Source organism: Armigeres subalbatus, chromosome 2 (genome assembly GCF_024139115.2).
Source record: "Armigeres subalbatus isolate Guangzhou_Male chromosome 2, GZ_Asu_2, whole genome shotgun sequence".
Taxonomy (NCBI): Eukaryota; Metazoa; Arthropoda; class Insecta; order Diptera; family Culicidae; genus Armigeres; species Armigeres subalbatus.
In genome coordinates this window covers 292,215,258-292,238,254 of record NC_085140.1, presented here as the reverse complement: position 1 = coordinate 292,238,254, position 22,997 = coordinate 292,215,258, and the positions used below count along the sequence as shown (strand labels likewise).

At 43.4% G+C, this 22,997-nt stretch overlaps 1 protein-coding gene across 1 annotated transcript in view; it reads left to right on the top strand.

The window, feature by feature from the left end:
* LOC134212417 (myosin-G heavy chain) overlaps positions 1-22,997 on the top strand; it is a 329,579-nt gene that overhangs the window by 216,062 nt on the left and 90,520 nt on the right. Inside the window, exons 4-7 of the mRNA XM_062690250.1 lie at positions 8,393-8,629; positions 8,697-8,817; positions 9,101-9,208; positions 9,323-9,868. Of these exons, the coding sequence (XP_062546234.1) occupies positions 8,393-8,629; positions 8,697-8,817; positions 9,101-9,208; positions 9,323-9,868 (1,012 nt within the window). The remainder of the gene's footprint in view (positions 1-8,392; positions 8,630-8,696; positions 8,818-9,100; positions 9,209-9,322; positions 9,869-22,997) is intronic.

The window sequence follows — 22,997 nt, the reverse complement described above, 5'->3', positions numbered from 1 at the left end:
AATGACACTCATTCAGTTCTTGTAGAATTAAATACAGAATGTTATGCAGAAAACCACGAGAAGATTAGAGAATGCCCGGCTAAGTTATCAGCATTTCTCTGAAGTAGGGTTTGAGCAAATTTCGTTTCTTTTATTTTTTAAAAGAAATAAATTCATCCCTACAACACTCCAGTAAAATGCTACTGTACCGTCGTCGAAGATGATATTAGAATTTCAATATCATTGTAAATCGTTTAACTTCACGAAGAAGTAACACACAAAATCATTAATTAGTGTATTACCCTTGGTGGGGGCATCCATCAATTGAGCTGTTATTGGTCGACGGTACAGCAGCAGTGCCTTTCTCTACTTTGTTCTCTCCGAGGCAGCTAAGTTGGTTGCGACGAAACGGACGCAATGAGAAAACAGAACTGTGCAATAAGATTCCTATTCGACTAGATGCTGATGTCACATTAGAAATTTGGAGACAGTACTCGTCGATAGAAAATCCTTCCGCACGCGACGGACCCTAAACTTGTCTTTACACTCACCGAAGCGTTCATGTAAGATTTTTATTCCGGCCAGACGGTGGACCTCGGATGTTCTTGTCCTGGGAGGGGTGTTGAGGATCATCCTCAGGAATTTGTTTTGGACCCGTTGAAGTTTGAGGTGGTGGGTTTTAGCGCAGCTCTCCGGCATGCCATATTCGATCACAGGGAGGATGATTTACTTGTAGACAGCAAGCTTATTTTTCAGGGACAATGACGACCGTCGGTTGATCAAAGGGTACAGTAGTTTCAACAAAACGTTACACTTTGTCACCGTTTTGTCAACCTGTTGCCTGTAAATGAGTTTGCTGTCGAGGGTCAAGCCAAGGTAGTCGGCCTCATTGACCCATTCCACAGTCGTGCCATTGAGGATGATTTTACAGTCCCCAGGCGGAACATGTTTAGGGGATTTGGAGTGGGGGAAAATGATGACCTAGGTCTTCGCCGCGTTGATACAGATCTTCCAGCTGGTGAGGTGCTCTGTCTGGGCATCCAAGCCTCGTTGGAGTTTTGCCACTAGCGCTCTGATCACTCTTCCGTTGTAGACGATGGAGGTGTCATCTGCGAACAGAGACAGAATGCCGCCTTCTGGATTTTCTGGCATGTCGGAGGTGAACAGGTTGAAAAGCAGGGGCCCGAGGATACTACCCTGGGGGACGCCTGCGACGATGTTGTGCGCATTGGAACTCGCTCCGCTGATTGAGACCCGGAATGTCCTTGCCGACAGGTAATTGTAACCAAACTGTTCCTCGAGCAAGATGTTGAGATTTTCGGCAGACTCAAGTAACCGGTGATGAATAGCTTTTTCGAAAAGCTTGGATAACCCTGAGAGAAGGCTGATGGGACGATAACTTCTGGGAGAGGAAGGATCCTTCCCAGACTTCCGGATGGGAATGTTTTTCGATGACTTCCAGGACGATGGGAAGTAGCTGAACCGGAGACACTGATTAAAGTTCAGCGAGAGATGCTCAAAGAACGGAGCACTCATATGTTTGAGCTCGAGATTCAGGATGCTGTCGAAGCCTGGGGCCTTCATGTTCTTCAATGATTTGATATAGGCCGTCAATTCGCCAGCTAAGATCTCCAACTCCTCCGAGAAGTCGTTGGGAATCAAATGGATGTTGTTAGCATGCTCATTGATGGCTGTTTCGTGTGGACTGACGAAGTTCTGCCCAAGATTGTGTGAGCTGACGAAGTGACGACCTATTTCAGCGACCTTCGCTCCAGGAGTCATCAAGCGATCCTTAGAGCCATTATTGTCTAGTGGGATCAAAGGTGGAATGGGCCGAGGATTGGATTTTAGTATTTTGGTCATTTTCCAGAACGGCTTAGCATAATCTGGGAGAGTGCGGAAATGAGAAATCGTTATTTTTGAGGTCCTCCATTCTGGCCTGGATAATTTTTGTAATTCGATTGAAGCGTGCCTTAAGTTCAGGCAGTCCAGTACGCTGAAACTGCCTGCGAGTGACATTCCGCAATCGAATCAAATCTTTGGTGAGTGTATCGATGTTTAAGGAGTTGCTTACCTGCCGAGCCGTCGGTACATGTTGCTCCCGGGCCGCCGTGATCGCCTCCTCGATAGCGCAAAGCTGGCGGTCGATACTTTCCGGCGTCTCCGGACGCACGCGTGAAGATCGGCATCAGTTGCTCCGGAGTGTACCGCGGGGCAGATTCTTCCGGTGGGACGGCTTCGTTCTCCGACTGCCGACGGAACCCAGGAGGAGGGAGAGGGGGCCATTCGCTGGTGGATGGTGCCGACGATGCTGGAGCTTGGACCGATGCAGCTGCCGCTGCCAGTCGCTTGTGCGGCTGTAGCGCTGAGAGTATTGGAATCACACGACGGGGAGCCGGGATGGCTTAAAAGTTCACCTCGTAGATTACAGGAACACAGTTCTTCTTCGGAATGGTCCTGGTGGAAGCCTTCTTCCGGATTTCCAGGAACTCGGCTCGCTTTGGGCAGTCCTTTGTGGTTGCCCGATGTTTGTTGCCACAGTTGGCGCACTTGGGATCGGCCACCTCCATTTTGTCGCACTCGTCAGTCGGATGGGGCTCGCCACACTTGTTGCAGCGCGGCTTCATGCGGCAGTTCCTGGTGCCGTGCCCGAAATTGAAGCAGTTGGTGCATTGCGTGACATCGCGGTGCACTGGCCGATATCGCTCCCAGTCAACTGGTGGTGCAATTTATAACGCCAACCAGCTTCAGGTCCTTCTAGGTAGTGGAGCCGTGCTCTAGATGGATCAGGTAATGCTGGTCGCGATATCCCCTCGCCTTGTCGTGACAATCGATCTTGTGCACGGCTACTGGCTTCAGTCCGCAACTTTCAAGCTCTGCTTGGAGCTCTTCCTCCTTCATGTCGTGAAGTCCTCGCAGCAAAGCCTTGAGCGGCTTCGTGCCGGGGTGGTCATGAGTGTAGTACTCATACTTGTGGACCTCAAGGAACTCCACGACGGGTTGATGATGGTCCTTGTTTGCTGGCATCACTTTCACGCCCTCGTTGCAAAGCCAAAAAGTACATTTCAGCCCCTTAGCGATCAGCTTGCGAATTTTTGGGCGTAAATCAGGCGGATCGCCCTTCACAAACACGGGCGGGCACTTCTCCTTCCGCTCCGGTTGCACCTGCGGCAGCTGCGATTGCTGCTTCTTTTTCGGCGGATTGCCGGCGTCATCAAGCGGCAACGGCGAAAACACGTTGCTCTGCAAAAGCTGCTTGGAGGGGTTACCCGCGCCTCCAAGAGCAGTGCGCTTAGGCACTTTTCCAGCGACCGAATCGGCCACCGAGTCTCCCATAACGGGTCCGGGAGAAAATAACGCCAACGCGACAGGCGAAAACGTAAACAGCGAAAAAACGAGAAAAACCACTTCGAAAAAATGCGCGAGCAAAAAAACACGTCCGTACGTGTTGCTGTCTCGAACTGGAATCGACGGATCCTCCCGGGCACGCGCTCGCCAGAGAGCATCCTTCTTGTATTCGATAAAGTAAAACCATTAGCCCCGCCCCTTGGGTAAACGTTACCGGTGCACATTTTGATTCACTGATAGGGTGGAGCCCACCACATTATTTTCTCTATGCATTAAAAAACTTGTTTCGGGCGCGCGCTCCATTTTCGTTCGAGCGTTCATGGAGAGCGGACACGACGCTCCACCGGTAGCCAGAATTGGAGGCGATCGTCGGGTGCAGAGCTGACTATGGCGTCGGTTAGCGATCCCAGCGACAACGGCTACCGCAGCGATAACGTTGGTGTTGGCGGCTTTCAACGATGGTGGGGCGGTGGTCGGGTCGGCAGCATCACATCACATCATTATATTGGAAAGAAGTTAGGTTGAGAGGATTTTTCCAAGGTGCGATCGCGAGTGACCGGTAAATTAAAGGCGTCCAATGAATTTTTCCAGCAACATTCTGTACTGTTAATGATTTTGAAATCACCATTGAAAAGATTAACAATAGAAAATTGACCAGAGACGTGCTTTATGAGAATTTCGGTTAGTAAGGAAATTTATTTTCATGGTTGGCATCAGAAGCATTGAGCATTCTTCTTCTTCTACGGTTCTACATTCCAACTGGAACTTGGCCTGCTTTTCAACCATATGGACTGCTCCGAACCATATTTTGTACAAGAAAATATTTATCAGAACCTAATTTTCTTGATGTACAAAAAACAATCGCTTGGCGATGGCGACAGTTCAATCGAAAGATGCCGTTGGTAGCGAAACCAGGAGTTCGCTTTGGTGAGTGGTCGCTTCAAAAAAATGTTCACCAAGGTGCGTCTTCAGCGATTAAGGTGAAGGTGGGTTGAGTACCAAAACAAACCTTTGAAAGTATTGGTACAATAAAAACTGTCATATACTGTAGTAGTATTGGTGTCGTATTTATAAAAAAACATAAAATATTAGTAGGGTGGTTCAAAAAACGACCCAGCTCCAACACGCTTACTCGATTCCGTCCCATGCTCCGAGTGTCCTCCAAAAACCGAATCGAACAAAACCTGGGTGAGCACAAGCCGGTTCAATTTTGTATGAAAACTAGTATGTGAAAATAAACCTTTCACTACACTGGCTACAGCGCCTCCCCTCCAAACGCTGGTGAAAAGAGAACCCACATAGCTGCAAACAACATTCCAGAGACTTCACTGAACGAAATTCGCACCGCAGGAAAGAACCATTGATTACGTAACGCAAAAAAATAGCATTTTATATCCCGCTCACCCCCATGTCACACTTTCTGTACGAAGTATCTGCCCCTGGTGCAGATATCACAGACAAATTCTGGCTATTTTGTTGAATTACACGTTTCACTGATTCCTTCTGAGAAGGCTGATTATCATGCTAAACAAGGATGTTATCGATCGTTAAGTAATTTGCGTTCGATCATTTAGTATTTTGTCAATAACTTATTCCAGAAGCTGAATATCAAAATGTGTTGTATGGTGGACTTCTAGTGCGAAGGTTTTTCTACAACTCTGCCTGATGGTTTGTTGTTAGAATTCAACTAATAACGGAGTTACAGCGCTAGTAGCAGTAACTTAAACTAAATTATTGAAATTTCGTTATCATTTAGTCTAAGTTACTGAAAATATTGCTGTAACTACGTTACTAGTGGATCGAATGCAAATTAATAAATGATCGATAACATCCTTGATGCTAAAGACTCGCAACCTCGATTAAAATCGACTTCCAACTATTGGAAGGACCATTCAATATGCATTGTCTATGGAGTTAAAGCTCTTGAATATTTCATCAATTTTGTTAAGAAAATTATTTTGAGCTTTTTAGAGGAATGTTTTCACTTGTCATAAGACGAGTTTGTACAATCCCATTTAATTCCACCACTTAGTCGGGCAAGAACGAGACACTGAAGACGACCTTACTGTTGAGGTCGAAATACGTATCTATCAAGGTACAATTAAGTGGTGAATTAAATGGGATTGTACAAACTTGTCTTATGACAAGTGGTATTTCATCCAGTCATATGGTCTCCCCCTCGCCAGCGCCCAATGACGGAGTGCCACAATCAGAATAATGTTAAATTCAACCTCGCCATATCAAAATATGAAACATCATCGACTGAGCCAGGCGGAGCAAAATCATTTTTGAACCACCCTAGTTATTAGTTTGCTGCTATCGGTGCCGCCGGTGTTTACATTCACTCCGCGATCAGTTTTTCATAGTTTTTTTCGGGCAAAAATAGCAGTTTTTATAAAGTTTTCGGTTCAAAGAAGTGACTGATTTCAAAAAGTGATGTTTCACTTGCATTCCATCAACATTTCGGGCTGCTCATGTGCGAAGAAGTGAGTAAAAACTTAATTTTTCCAATGCCCTTTGAGCAGTAGTGAAGTGCAGTGATAACCCCACCAAATCGCGAACGGCTATTAAATTGGCACAATATTGCTGATTTATGATATAATTCGAGCCGAAATACATAGGATTCTTCGGAGAAACATGTTCATTATCACGGGAAGTGAATAAATATGCTGTGAACAGGTTAGTAATTCGAATATTGAACTTTTGTTCGAAGCTGTTCGATGCATTCGAATGTTTGTGGGAGAGGAGTGCGGGAGGTGTGGGGTTGACCCGTGGAAGGTCAGGTGCCATATTGACGGCCATCGTGGTACTCTTCCAACTATGTCCTTAATAGTTGAATAAAGTAATGAGTGAAATTGAACCTGACAAATTGATATTTCCAATAGAAATATCCAAATTTAGTTATAGCTCAGTTAGACGATTTTTCAATAAATTCGGAAAACAATAATGATATGGAAATTTCTGTTAGGGTTTTCAATTAAACAAACAAAACTGAACTACTCATATTAAACAAACTTCTACAAATTTGGCTTAATTACTTAAATGTATCAGTAATTTCTAAAATGTCGATTGTCGTATCCAACAAATTTAATATTTTAAATATTGCTTGAAACCAGTGTAACAAGAGATCAATTGAGTTATTTTATAATGCATGAGGACACTACATTTTTCAATCCATCAAACTGTTTTACGTAGTTTGCGTCGGGCGGTCGTGTCTTGTACACAACCCTTATGATTTATTTTATTTAAGACAGTACATAGACAGTTAAGTAGAGGATCAAGATACCAACTTTTTGTACAGCAACAATAAAAAATTACAAACAATGATTATCAAATGCTCTTGACTATTTTTGGTTTATTATTGATTCAATCTTAGTTGGATAACTTCATCTCATTTGGAGTAAAATGCTTTGATTTTATTTTCGGATAGCCAATCAAACTTTTTTTTTAATTCAGATCAGCATAGCTTTGATTTTAACAATATGTTGAATTATGTTATTGCCCAAAATTAATTGTAAACCGCTGACTGAAACAATGTCTTCAACATTCAACCAAATTAAGAGCCAACTGTAACCGTTGCGGTTAAACGCATTAGATTCGGTTTCAAACAAGTCGCAACTGTCCCTAGTCCTAGTGAGAGGCTATTCGTCGTTCATTAGCTTTTTTTTCCAAAACTGACAAAAGAGCTCTAATTAGCTCAGGAGAACGAACGGTCGCCGGTTATAATGACGACATCGGGCACGACATCACCGCGCGTCCGTTCGTCAATGATGACCCAGCGAGAAGAGATTTCACGGCGACGACGGTCAACCAGTCCACCGGAAGGTGAAGAACTGCCCGCACTATTCTATTCGCGACTATCGGTGACTAAAACGCGATCGAATCTCCCTGCTGCGGTCCCCATCGTTCGATTCCAAATCTCTATACGGCGCGGGATATGTGCCCCAAAACTGCCTCTGCGGCGAGGGCCGGGTAGTGAGGTGAAAGAAAACAAACAGTCAGTGCTTGTATATGCGAAAGCCTCACGTTGAGTGTGAGTGAGCGGGTTTTGATCATTCGCTCCGCACCGCGCGATCCTGCGCTGCCGTCGTGTCGTTGCGCGACCGCAGGGGAGAGAACACGAGACAGGTTGTTTCGGTCAGGTCGAGCCAAACACGGAGCAGGTAACTCTCTTGGAAACGGAGGCGATCGCGCGGTGGTGAAGGGCGCGCGGGTCTCATCGTAGAAGTTCATTAACATGCGCGCGGTGGTGTCTTGCCTGCGGTTTTGTGTGGTCAACCACGCAGGTGATCTTCCGGGTTGAGAGGTTTTGCGATTTGCGATCGCTCTGGTGATGGTTCTAGAATGTAGATTTGAGTTTATTTCGATTCGATTATGTAATGGTTCTTATTGAAATCGGAGACATACGATTGTGGAATTCATGCCTAGTTGACATTTTTGTAATCTAGAGATAATCACTAAATAATATTTTTAAAACCATTTCATGAAAAGCAACAAACTTTATGAATGTTTCAAAATATTTTCAATTTCTTTAGCAACTACATCGTTTTGTTACTTAATAGACAGCATATCTAAACAAGTTGATAATTCTTGGTCACACCCGCTGAATCCCCAGAGCTAGATTGGGTCTTAATGGTCAAATATGATTGAAACTAATGTATTGAAGAAAATGATGACCACAATTTCACACCAAACGGTTTCTGTCTTCTGTCGCAGTCTTGGAATTTGTTTGCGATCGGCTACAGGCGGAACATTTTTGGTTACTGAAGTAGATAACGTTGCGTATATTCCAGCCAGCGTGGTTCGTTTGTTTGTTTGCTTTCATTTTCGGGTAGCTCTCATTAGGGGAAAGAAACCGCGTGATGGTGGTCTGGCCCCGCATCGACACGCGGCCCGACCAGCAAGGGACAAGGTTAATTAATTTTCTTAATTCAATTAGTTGTTGTCTGTTCGAGTTCATTCGAGCGTTCCCTTCCGAAGCGGTAAAGCATTCACTCTTATTTCCCTTTGCCCTGTTTCTGAAATGCATGCTAAATTGTTTGTATCGTTGCCGTTCAATTTACAGATCGCGAAGTGTGACACCTTCGTCGTTTTCTGGGACCCCGCCACAGACAATGCACGCCACCGATGTGGCCTTCCCGAGCAGTATTTCGACCAGCGGGTTGCTTCCGTCCCCGAACTCGGCTATGGCCGGTGGCCGACACGAGTTCCAAGCCCGCAACTATTCCGACATCATGCGAAGTCTGGCGGCCAAATATCACAACAACAACAATAACTCGCCCGGAATTAATGTTAGCAATGAGTAAGTCTTCGATGCGGATGATGGCTTCGATTTGATTTTGATCAATTTAATTTTCACCTCCTTTCAGCCAATCCAGTGTAAAGAATCCGTTTCTAGAGCCAAAAATGCGAATAAATCAGCCAAAATCATTCACAGACAGTCCCCTACTAGGTAGTAAGAAAATCAGCAGTCCAATTACCTCCACTCAAGTAAGTCATCGCGGTCGTTTTTTATTTAGTTAAGCTTCCACGATCAACGTTGGTAGATAGTTTGAATGATTTCCAGCATTCCCAATCTACTGACATCTTTCATCGGATAACAATTATTACATTTCAAATTTTGATGGATTAAGAATATAAGTTGCAAGAAGTGTTGTCTCTTCTGTCCAAAAGAGGGATAATCGATTGAAACAATTGTATTTTGCAACTTACGTGCTTATGCCACCAACATCAACATGATTAACTTATCATAATATTTTCATTTTATCATCAGGTACCTAACCCAAGTATTATGTCTTCATTATTCCCGGGTCTACCATTCCAATCGTCGGTTTTTCCACCGTTGATTGATATGAGCAGCACTCAAGCTCTTGTTGCACTGGTAAGTAATTCCCATTCCCGCAAAACAAATCCATGGTTTTAAAAATCGGTAATTTTAGTATTATTGAGCAGCATTTTTGATCCTGTATCATTTTTTTTCCAAAACACCACACAGGCCCGCGCCGCCAAAGAGTCCGGTATCCACAATCTCCTCAAGCCGGAAGACGGAGGCCTGAAAAAGCCTGCGGCTGGTTCGCGAAGCTCCTCCCCGCCGCTAGGAGCCACCTCGCTTACCGGTCACTTCCCGTCACCCTTTCCACCACGGTACCTGCCCGGGATACTGCCGAACCACCTGTCCGCCAGCTACCCGACGACCGTCCAGCCGTCGACGATGACGACGACGACGGCCGTCCCCGCGATCTCACCGCTCAAGTCACCCACCCGCCCGACGGAGGGTCTCACGACATTCCCGCTGGATCTGAGCAGCGCCGCCGGTGCACCGTCGGCGGCCAAGCGGATAAAACTTTCGCCGACGCCGAGCCGGAACCAGGAAACCTCGCCGGCACCGAGCTCCACCAACAGCCAACCGTCCGACTCGATGGAGCTGAAGCTGGGGCTGCCGAGGAAGTGTCACGCCCGGATCGAGGAAATCAGCGCCTGGACGGTGGACAACGTGTGCGACTTTGTCGGGAGTATCGACATCTGCGCCGAGTATGCTCAGGTTAGTGAATGATTTCCTGCTCGTTGGGTTTTAATGCTGCTTGATATATGGATAAATAATCCAACATGAAAGAAAAAAGACAGTCTCAAAAGAAATAAATCTATATTTACTCTTTCAATTAAGCTTGAAAGTTGTGTGCCAGTAGATTGTTCTGAATGGAAATACTTATTTTCTCCAGGTATCTTATTTTTTCCAGGTAATTTGCCCTCAATCTCGCCTTAACAGTCTCCTGCGTTTCTTTGAAGAATTTTTCTGGATTTCCTGGATTCCTCCGAAAAATTTTAATAAACAACTTTGAGAAGTAAAAAAAATACTTCCCATGGAACATTTTAACAGATTTTAACGAATAATTCCTCTGAATTACTTCTTGTTGCATAAGTACCACTGAAACTGCTTTGAATTTACATAAGAAATTCATCTATTTTTCCCAAGAATTTCCTCTGGAGTTCTTAAAAAATTGAACAAAAAAATCTTCACAAAATTTCCTACGAACTTTCACTGAAATTTAAATATATTTCAGTCGAGCAGGTCATTTGGCAAAAAAAAAATCGTCGAATGGGCCATTTTGTGGAAAACAACATTAGACAAAACTGGTCATACGGCCGAAAATGTCGTTTGGGCCGAAAAAAAATCGTTTCATCGAAAAATTCATTTGGCCGAATGTGGGCTATTTGGCGGGTCATATGGCCGAAAATGTGATTTGACCGAACAAGTCATATAGCAGAAAATGTCCTCTGGCGGAACGGAATGTCATTTGGCCGAACAATACTGAATGTAAACAGTGTGAAGTGTTTTTTTTTCAATGTGTTTATTTATTAGGCTCAGCTGTTTCATAAAAAAACTCTACGGAGCCGTGAGCAAATAATATATAAATATAAAAATAACATTGATTCGGACACACACATTCGGACACACTTCTTTTTAGGCTGTGTTGTTGAACCGGCACTTAAACCGGAGCCCGAACCAGATATTTGAGCCCGTCGCTGAGTCGCTTGTGGATGAGACCAAGCTTCCTAGATTGCGATCGCCACCTCCTCCAGAGTAACATCATTTTTCTTCCGACGATTTTTTTTCTCCGGGCGTGCGTTTTCACGTACTTCCGACTGTTTCTGGTTTTCGGGTTTCGGATTTTCTTCCGGAACTTCGATAAAGTCTTCATCCGAGGTTTCCGACATCACATCTTTTACGTTTCCAGAAACTACTCCAGCATATGTAGTACTCTGTCCTTGTTTTCCTACCTTCTTCCGTGATAGCTGGGGACAAGAATCCCTCCGATGGCCTACTGCTTGACAAAGGAAAATTCTTGCTTTTATGCCGGCTACTTCCATCGATGGAGGAATGCTCTTTTTGATTTCCAGAAATACACCACGGACTCCAGTGGACAGGTGATCCAGGCCCGATTCCGAGGGAAACTTTTCATGCACAACACGATCAACTTTTCCAAACAATCCTAGTACCTGCGACAAGCTTTCGTCCGTAACCTTCGGTGGCAGATCGAACACTCGGACGTACCGCATATTTGTTTCTGCGATTTGCATCCGAACTTCAACCGACTTACCACTCGAATAAAAAACATCCTCGGGTCCATGTTTTTCCTCATCGATTCCTCCATTGCATCGCGCGAAACAAATTTGATGTACAGCGAACGATCGTGTGCCGTTTTGTACGCCGTGTCCATCACTAATAAATCTGTATCGAGCTGCTTCAAAAAGCAGGCGATTTCAGCCCATGATGGCTGGGGACTACCGACTGGGAAACGGAACTGGACTGTATTAATAAAATACTTTATCACTTTATTACCCTTTTCGATGATTTAGTACCTCTTCAGCGACAGAGACACACCACCGTAGATCAAAAGAATGTAAACGGTCGATAAACAAAGAGAAGCAAACATGCGCAATTGCTAACTATTGTTTGATATGGAAAAATGAACACTGCATAAAAAAAAAAATTCGATTCCCTAGCTGTTGTACGTTTTGTTCGTTTTTGGGCAGTGTTATAGCGACCATCTATTTCCCTTCGTACTGTACGCTCAAATTGTTCTTCACAGCGCGTTTCCCCAGGAGGAAGGTTGTTCACCAAAACCGTGACAATATTTCCACCAAGTTATGCGATACAGTGATGTTGCACGAGGATCTTGCACTCTGTGCTGGCGTGCAAGTTTCTCCCGACACAATCCACCCAAAAACTGATTCAGTGAGTGTAGACTGCAGGTAGATTGCTACCCAAATAAATCTCATTCCCGAACTGAAAGAAGCTGAAGAACGCTTGAATTCCGAGTACTGCATCAACCTTTCAAGAGCGAAAGAACTCCGGATCTGCTAATTCAATTTCTTGTGGTAAACACTGTTGCACTGTAGCTGTAGGCAAACTAGCTGTGACACTCGAGAGAACATGAAACTCCATAGACCTTGAGTAGTCTAATATTCTGGACTTGATTGTAGCAGCTATCAGCAGTAGCAGTGACTCTCGTGTTGGTTTGACCGAGACCTTGGATCGAGATGTCCACTTTCTGGCTAGAGACCTTCATCAACCTGCTTAGACTTCCGGAAATGAAATTACATTCCGAGCCAGAGTCGAGCAGGATAGTGTGATCCATAATTGTCTTCATCTATAACAACTGCAGTTGCCAGGAGAATCTGGGATGACTTAACCTTGGCCATATTAGAGGAAATAGTTGCCCTCGAGGTTGACGACTGTTGAGCTGGAACGGGTTAATTCTGCTTAACGCCCTCATTCGATGTTACAGTGTCAGATGAGCTATCGTTCAAGCTTCATCCTTCTGCCTTGAAACACATAACCGTATGATGTCTTGGCTTACATTTTCTACAGCCGTACCTCGAAGAACATTCTCTAGCGATGTGACTTCCCTTCAGACAGTTGCGACAAAGAGAATGACTGCACAGAAAAGATTCTCTGTTGGATATCGGCATCTTCAGAAACAGATGTGCAATCCGTGAATCTGAACAGACTGGGCATTTTGCACTGTTGTATTGCACCGCATTGTGACTCGCTCTTTGATAGATTGGTTTTCGTTTTTCCTGTGATACTGTGTCTGGCTTCGGCGGCAATGATTCATATACTCTAAGCTTCACCTAGAAAACAATAGACGACGCCAAAGTACCTCAAAGCTTCGCCCAATGAAGCATATGAGTATAAGGATTGCTCCGAAAGGAATTCAAGCCAAAATTTGTCGAAAAGAGTAGATTTATTGTTGTGGAGCATCAATAAACCAGCTTCGGCTGAACATATATCTATTATATTTATTTACCTGACAGACAGGGTTGCTTGCCCGAGCTCAAAACACTGTGTCGATGCCTCGATTCGTCTTGCATTCGTCTATCTAATTCCGCGTTTAATGTGCTTCGTGCTGATACCGTAATAAAGGTTGATCGCTCTCACATCGATTGGTACAGCAGTCGTTGATTGATCCGTAGAATTGAAACGAATGAAATCACAACAAAAAGCCGCGTTATAATACTGAATGGAGGCTTCGGCAAGACATACACTGTTCCAACCTAACTGACCGGTGTTAGAACAGCGCTTAAGCCGTCTACGTAGTCCTCGCAGTCTTCAAAGGTGCTTGAAAGGAAGCAGTTAGTAGTTTTCGGAGTCGGAATAGCCACATGCTTGTGTCGAATGGCTGTAGCTACTAATAAATAGCGGCCAATCAATCGGATCACCCGTAAATGTAGATAATTCTTGATCAACCAATTGCCTAGCCACCTAGTCCTACTGCTCCATTTGCCGTAGACGTTCGAGTTCCTTATCACGATCCATCAATACCATCTGCTGCTGCTTGATGAAATTGTCATGTTCCTGCTTCTGTCAGTGCATCTGTTGTCCCAGTTTAGCCAATTCATGTTGTTTTTGCTGTACCAGCTTCTCCTGTTCTTTCTCTTGGTTTTTCATCTGCTGCTCCAATTCTCGGTTCCGGAGTAAACCATCTTCTCTCTGTAATATCGGTAATTCTGGTGACGTCGTCAATGGTCCTTCGAGCCGGATATTCGAAAACAAATTGCGGAATATCAGGAGAAAGGGTACTCCCATAAGGCTACGGATGAAGAACTACAAAGATTTGATCCAAAGCGAATCTGGTATCTCCCATTAGAGGTTATGCTGAACCCCAAGAAACCCAACCAAGTTCGGCTTGTGTGGGATGCTGCTGCCTCTGTTGTCCGTATATCACTCAACACAATGTTGATGAAAGGTCCTACCCTGTTAACACCCCTATTACACGTGTTGTATCCGTACCATGAACGAGAGGTGGCCATCACCGCGGATGTTCAAGAAATGTTTCATCAACTTCTAGTTCGAGAGGAATACCATAGTGCTTTATTGTACCTCTGGCGGAACTCTACGGATGAACCATTAGACACAATGGTCATGGATGTGGCAATATTTGGAGCCTCATGCTCACCCACGCAGGCGCAATTTGTGAAGAACGTTAACGCGATGGAATACGAACACCAGTATCCCAGAGCGGCACTTGCTATAACGCGGAGACACTATGTAGACGATCATTTAGATAGCGTCGATACGAAAGACAAAGCTATTGAACTCGCCGCACAAGTCATGGAGGTTCATGATAAAACTGACTTTCATATCCGGAATTAGATATAATGATCCAGGAAGTATGGAAAATCAAAATAGGCTGGGATGAAAAAAATCCATTAGCCATTTTCACTCGTTAGAAGCAGTGGCTGATTCGCCTAAGTGATATGGATGAGATTGAAGTTCCTCGCTGCTATTTTCCCGGCTATGAACCTTGCAGTCTCGACACGCTTCAGCTACACATATTCGTTGTCACTAGTGTGGAAGCCTACGCTACAGTTGTATATTTTCGAATAATCGATCGATCTACACCACGTGCAGAACTGCTCGCAGCAGTTCTAGGAGCTCGCTTACGGAAAACGGTCGAAGAAGGTCATTCGTTGAAAGTACGGTGAACATATTTTTGGTGCGACTCCTCCACTGTACATGCATGTATAACTTTGGATCTTCGACGGAATGGATAATTTGTAGCATTGCGAGTCAACGAAATTCTCCACCTATCCAGTCCAGAAGAATGGAGATGGATTCCGACCAACTTCAAAGTTTGCCGACGAGGCAACTAAATGGGGAAAAGGGCCTTCGTCCACCTCTGACAGCCGCTGGTGTCGAGCTCCTCATTTTCTGTACGAATTGGAAGAGGAAGTCCGGTCGGCGTATGTAGGCAAGCACTCCCTCATGCAACCACTCGTGTTTGTTGAGCGTTTCTCAAAATGGGAACGACTTCTCAGATGCATAGCGTATGTGTTGAGATTTGTAAAAAGATTACAACTGCAACGAAGATTGCTTCTCTAGACGACACAATAAATCTGTCGAAGGAAGAATTATTAGGCGCGGAGCAGGCACTATGGAGATCGGCGCAACATGAAGCATATCCCGATGAAGTCAACGTTCTGAAATCGAATATGGAAGTTCCCCGTCATCAACAAAAGAGTGTAGAAATGAACAGTTTGTTGTACAAATTATCACCAATGATGGATGAGAATGAAGTTATCCGTATGAACAGTCGCTTGTCTGCAGCCGAGTTTTAACTATTCGATGTCAGATATCCAATCATTCTTCCGAAGGACAGTTGTATCACTCGTCTCTTTGTTGATTGGTACTATCGCAACCATAAACAGGCCAATGATGAAACAGTCATAAACGAGATCCAACAAAAGTTTCACATTTTGAAGTTGAGAGGACGTTTAAGATTCGCCAAGAAAAACTGTAGTTGGTGTCGAGTCTACAAGGCAGTACCGACAACACCGCAAATGGCGTCACTTCCACGGTTCATCCGCCCGTTTTCCTTTGTAAGAATAGAGCCCTATCTGATGAAAATTGGAAGAGCATCTGTAAAACGCTGGGTGGTTCTTTTCACCTGCTTAACAATAAGAGTCGGTGATTTGGAAGTGGCTGCAACACTGTCTACCGATTCGTGTAAAAAAGCTATTCGTTCCATGGGGTGCGGGCTATAAGCGCAGGAAAACTAGTTATGACTGTTGACGAGAAGCTTCGAAACCATTGGACTAGGGGGCGTGTCGTCCGAGTTTATGCAGGTCAAGATAGAGTAGTAAAGAAAGCCGATGTGCAAACAAGTGGAGGAGTGAAAAATGTAAAATCTTCCAAATTTCCTGGGAATTTTAAACATTTAGAGAAAGTTCATCTAAATAGCTAGGGAAAGCTTTTTTTTAGTTTTCCAGATAAAGATCCTTCAAATTTCCGAAAAACAAATCCTCTAATTTCATATCCAGATCGGATGACAGGCTAAAACACTATGCCCAGAATACAATTCTTTAATTTCAATCAAACCACATAATGGAATGTACACACGGTCAAGCAGTTTGACCAATATTGACTCCACCTCCCGTTTATTCAAACATCCATCAAGTTTTACCAACAGCAGCACGAACAATCAATATATTCGACCAACAATATCACACACGAACGACCGAAGCGCCAACTTGAGCACCAACCATCAAAAAATATATGGGGGTTTGTGCAACTTCACTACAAATGCTCAAACATGTTCGGCAAACCTTGACTCCACCCCCGATAACTCAGACCAAAATCAAACCGTTTTAATTTTTTCCAACCGAGCCGCCAACTGTCAAATGGTTGGTCGAACAACTTCACACACGTTCAAACAAAGCAGCAACCGAAGCGTTTTCTTGGGGGCGGAGTCAATGTTCGTCAAACTGCTTGACTGGTGTGTACGTTGCATAAGAAAGTCTAGCTCACCTGATCTTATTCGATTTACTTGCAACAAGTTGCATTGCTGACGTGGAGGCGCTGATTCATTGGTTTGAATTGACCAGATCGGATTTTGGACTCAAAAGTTATGGCCATACAAATTTTCCATGATGCACCAGAAAGTCACCTATACTGCAAGGTGCATCAATTAGGGGTTTTCCTTAATAATTTATGGTTACGCCACTATAAATAAAGTAAAACATATAGTTTTCGTTATTTAATTGCAGATATGATTTTTTGGTGATTCGATTATCCGAAGTGATAAAATAGATACCTACTCCGGATAATCAAGTCTGACCTGTATACGGTTTTATAGTTGATAGGCAAATGGTGCAAAAAGATAATCTTTTGGCGTAATAATTCTGCTGGTCGCTTGATACATTCGAACTGGTCCTCTATAGTTTCAACAGTGTTTTTAGCACAATTTCGTTGGCACTGATAGTATCTTTCAAAGTGCTAAGCTCAATTTTTCATTTATAAGGAAAATTATAGGATTCCATAACGGATGCATCCGCTAGAACAGCCATAAATCATTCAACACAATTTAATACACTTCTAAGCGTATTTATAACTCTACCACGGCGAGTATCAATTGCGGCATCTTAGCCGAAGGAGTTTGTTTTCATTAGTCCCGGCTCTCGAGTTCGTCGCGTCGCGTCACATGTGTCAAGCCCGATCGTCGCTCCCTCTCACACCTTGGGCAATCTTTGGCAATCAACAGCCAACTTACCGTGCATTTTCTTCGGAGGGCAGCTGCGAACGAAGCGATGGTGGTGGAAATAATGCAACTGCATGTGCGCCAATTACCTACCGGACCACGGGGAGAAGCCCAAGGAAATTAACGCTCCTTGCGCTAAGAGCATAGGCCGAGTGCAAATGACATTAGAGATGTGCATTCGCAAACCGGGTTCTGATGAAGCCCAAGAATGTAGCCGAAGGAGCAGCAACAGCAGCAGTGGAGAACCAGTTTGCGATATAATGAACGGTGGCATCGATATTTATGACAATTTTCACGGGTTTTCAAACGACACTCCGATCGTCGTTAGGGCGCTTGGTCGCCTAACGACTGTTAGGTATTGCTTGTTAAGATGGGCAACCGTGATTATTATTTGATTTTGTTTTTCATGAAGATATTTAACATGTGATCTTGTTATTACATTTTCAATTCAATTGATTAAAAGTCAACTGTTCTAATAAAAATTGAAATAAAAAACAAATCTATGATTATCGTTCCTGAAATTCTATCGACGAATCAATTGCCCCCAATTTCCCCTCATATTTCATACTACGAATGCGAGGGCAAGAAGCCAACTCCAAAGAGACTTCTAGCCTGTTTCCTAGATGCACCTACGTATAAATTGGTTCCCTCCGCAACGAGCTACATTCCTCACGAACCACGCAAATTACATGCATTAGAGTTGAGCACGCGGAAAGACTGGAAAAATCATCTCCCATCGAAGGGTGCGTGCCACCAATCGGCCAGCATTGCTTTACCAGAGCCTCATCATGTGTATGCAGAATGTTCCCTACTCAAAGTAGGGTATTTCGCGAAATAAAAACCACAAAGAAAAGTGCAGTAGCGCGAGTTCGTGTCTTGGCTCCGCTCAAGTCACAGCGGCGTGGCGCGTGCGCGCCAACCCATGGCACGTGTTCGACCATCAGCAGACGCCCCACATCACGCAAGCTCAATTTCGTTTCGTTTTGCTATTTCACTGCTGGGTCTGCAGATGCCGAAGAGGGTTGCTTCTTACTTTTGCACTTCCGCGGACTCAGCGACGACGACGACGACGGCAACAGCAGTAGCAGCTTGCTCTTCGGCTGCAAATCAAGCTTCTATTATCTTTGTGCAAAGTGTTGATACTCACGTAAAGCGCACAAAATAGAATTAATGTCCGGAAAATTAAAAGAAAATAAATTAATTCAACGCTTGGCGAATCCGGGCGTGAGCAGCCCGAATACGATGTTTTGATTTAAATGCAGCGTGAAGTGGATTGTAAATAGAAATGTTTACCAGTTGAGGTATTTGACTGATGGTAGATTTTGTTCCTTTTTGGTAGCGATGTTTTAAAGTGGCAGAATGAACCTGGCTGTGTATTGGGGCCATTGAGAATTGACCATTGGATTATTTGAGTAAATCACCGCGTTTCCAGTTGCTTTAAATTAAGTGCATTGCATGTTTAGATGATTCAACAGCTGACAAGAATACAGTCGTCAAAAATTTCATCGGATGGCCTTGTAATTCAAAATTGTGAAGGTTGATTCTTCGTAAGATGCGTTTCGGAGCTAATCGACATTTGTCTGTTTCTTTGAGGGAACCAAGTCCTCGGGAACACTTCTGGACGTGGCCACTGTACACTTCTTCTTCTTATTGGCATTACATCCCCACACTGGGACAGAGCCGCTTTGCAGCTTAGTGTTCATTAAGCACTTCCACAGCTATTAACTGCGAGGTTTCTAAGCCATTTTTTGCATTCGTATATAATGAGGCTAACACGATGATACTTTTATGCCCAGGAAAGTCGAGACAATTTCCAATCCGAAAATTGCCTAGACCGGCACCGGGAATCGGACCCAGCCACCCTTAGCATGGTCTTGCTTTGTAGCCGCGCGTTTTACCGCACGGCTAAGCAGGGCCACTGTACACAAAGACTCATACTGGATGACATTGCTCAAAAACCATAGTCAACTTTGTTTTGCCATGGGGGAAATGGTCTTGCTTGACTACCCTATTCAAATGTTGAGTATTTCATAAAAACTGCATTATTACATGCCGAAGATTATTTTTCAGAATAAAGTGATGTATGGACGAAACTTCCGCAACACTCGAAGGAAATAAACGGAAAAATTGAATTGACGTGACATTTCTATGAAAAAGTATGAAAAATCACAAATCTCATTTAATGCATCTCTAAATCTTCATGGATTTGGCTGAAAATTGGTCAGGAGCTAGGATAGGATGTGCCAATTAGTCAGTAAAAATCGTACCGATTTGCTGTCACAATCGTACCGGTTGCTGATTGGTTGAAAATGACAATAGATTACTTCGATTGGTGGCGGCGCGTTTTTCGTAGGGCAGCATGTTGTTAGTTTGGCCGTGTTGCAGGTTTGCAAAGTTGATATTAAGCAAAATACGTAAATTTATATTGAACTGCAAACGCCATATAAATTATTCTCAAGTGTTGTAAATGTTTGAAACTGTTGATTTTAAGCATTATGATTCACCTTTCTGTCATTTTCGATCTGAAAGTCATATTTTCATTAGCGAAACTTCTCTCTGGTAGTCTTTCGCTTCTCTTACATAAATAATAGATGGAACGGAAAGAAAAACATCAAGTTTTGATACATGATATTTGGAAGATTTTGTAACAAATTACTTTGGCTGCACTGGCGACCACCTCGTCAGAGCAACCGACTAAAAAACAACAAGGCAGTCTCAATTGAGTTGTCACATCCTATCCTAGGTCAGGAGACTCCGTTTAAGATATTTATTGAAATAGAGGGGTGGCACTTTGAATCTGGAATACTTTTGAAAATGGTGAACAGGTCTACTGGGCATAGTGTATCTATTGTACTTGCCATACAAGATTCATGCTCATTCATTAGCTAGCATAGAAAGCTTTCAATTAATAACTGTGGAAATGCTAATAAAACGTTGTACGCTAATAAAACGTTGATGGGCCTCCATATACAGATGTGCTCGACTTGCGGTTAGCGGCAGTATAATTGTCCATAAAGTCTTTCGGTGTATGTCACAATTGGGTTGTTTAGGGGTATATGTGTTTTTAAATATTCTGAATCTGCATATAAAACTGAGACTAACACCAATTTTTCAGAATTTTGGAGCCCCGGAACTATTTTTAATTTGCATTTTAAATTTATATGGGACTAAAAATTTGATCTTAGGCTGCGTGGGCCAACTGTCATTCTATGAATGTTAGTGTCATTCTATCGATTGAAATGGATTATTATTTGCTGTATAAAAATGTAAATAAAAGGTTTACAAACAAAATAAAAATATGTTGGAGATCAGCAAAGCAAGCTATAAAAAACCTCATATTTTTCCTTGCTAAACAACCCAATTAAAGCATGCCTAAACCAGGTGTTCTATGTTTTCAAAACTCTTTCCGAGTTCAATTAAATTAGTCTTTCAGGTCAACTATGCTCTGTACCACCCCGACGTCAACCGATTAAGTCCACACATGTCCATAATCTTTCGGTATAACTTGCAATTCAATCATGCCTAAAACAGGTGTTCTAAGTTCTTCAAACTCCTCCTAAACACTAGCTGATGACAGTTTCCAACTATTCATAATCGGCATATATCTCCAGCGGCGGTATACTCATCCTGGTCGTCACTCCACTGTATTGCCTTCTGGCACATTCTTCTGACGATGTTATCGGTGGTAGTGTCCATTTCGCATTCCTTCAACATCGCACTCCTCTCCATTTACAAGCGGGGACATGTGAACAGGATGTGTTCAGCCGTTTCTGTCACGTCTGGGCATTGCGGACAGGCGGGGAAGTCGCATGTCCGAATCTGTGCAAGTACCACCTGAAGCATCCGTGGCCTGTTAAGAACTGGGTCAAGCCAAAGTACACATGAGGGCTGCTAATCCATGATATCACACTTGGGACTAGGCGATGGGTCTACCTGCCTTTAGTCGAGTTGTCCCATTCCGTCTGCCATTTGGATACCGTTGCTGCCTTGATATTCCTTCGGGCATTACTGGTGCACTCTCGTTTTCCTCCACCACCAGTTTGATAGGCATCATGCCCGCGAGTACGCATGCCGCCTCGCGACGTACGGTACAATACGCGCTGACGACTTTCACGCACATTAGCCTATAAGTACTTCCCAGATTTCGGGCGATGCAGTTTGCGCTCAATGCCGACACCCAGACTGGGCCTCCGTGCCGCAGTATTGAAACCACCACGCTTGCCAGCAGCCTGCACTTGCTATGAATTTTAAGGCTCAACTCATCTTCGACATGACTTTTGAGGCTCAACTCATCAACTCAACTCAACATCACCTCCAATTGTTTAAGAGATCTGCTGAAGGAGATTGTCGACTCTAATATTGTCGCCTTCTGCACCGATCTCCGAATGTCGACGACTATCAACTATCATGACGTCGGTGTGTTAGAGAACGCAGTTGGTCTGGAAGATCAATGAATTATTGGCAGTGGCTGATTTTCTAACGCAGGTTTTCTCAACAGCAGGAACTTTTCACGAAAATCTATTTGGTACCAGTTATGTAGGAAGGTGTCTGCTACTACGCCTACCAAATATTTTTTCGATTAAGTTGCTTATTTTCGAGAGATTTAGCCTGAGATGCTTTTCGCCATACTGATTTCCGAAAGTTAACTCCTCGTGTGCCGCTGTAAGCACGCTCAAAGCAGGTGATTCATTGATCTGAACTCCAGAACGATTTTCAGAAACTGGGATTTCTGTAGGAGTATTGTTCGTATAACGTTATCTATCTCTCCAGGAATAATTTCTGAACACTTTTATGAAAAAAAAAGAGTCCTGGCTCACGGCATTCCAGCGGAAAACTGAACACCCCTAGAACACACAAAACACCTGTGTCAACAACACTCACACTAACCTACAGTTATTGCTTTTGATCTTGGATGTCGATACATAAAATGATGAAGAAGCGATTTATATAAGAAAAACTTAACTGTTCCATAATTGTGGAAAAATATTCTCAAGGTCACAATCATGGAACACTGATTAAATTAAACTTCTTCCAATAATTCTTATTTGAAGCATTTCAAGCATTTCACATCTAAGTTATGACGGTAAATATAGGTAAATATCTAATATAATAGCTGATAGAAATCCATTCACCATTGGAAATACTTAATTTGATTGTGAAATTATTACTTTTTAGCAAAAGTGTTCCATAATTGTTGTTGGATTCATTATCTGATAACCTAATGATGTGGACCTAATTATCTGATAATAATTTCGGTGTTTTATTTGATGCATAAAGTAAAAAATAGATTATCAAAACGCATACAACAGATTGTTAATTAACGAACGATCACTGTAATATGACACTGATACACTCGCCATGACGTTACATCTTTTGCATGCTGTTTTGGAGCATATTTGAATTCTTAGGGACCTTAGACTAATTACGTAACATATTACAGGGGTGGGTGTTTTGCAAATCTTCGAATTTACCCGTATTTTTTGTAGCCCCCTCAAAATATTATAAATAATAAATTTATGAATCCCCCGTGTTGTATGTTCAGACATTTTTTAAATATTTTTACCAGCCTTTCGCGTCTGGAAAAATTGAGGGATGGGGGATATTAAGTCAACAAGGGTTGAAAAAAGG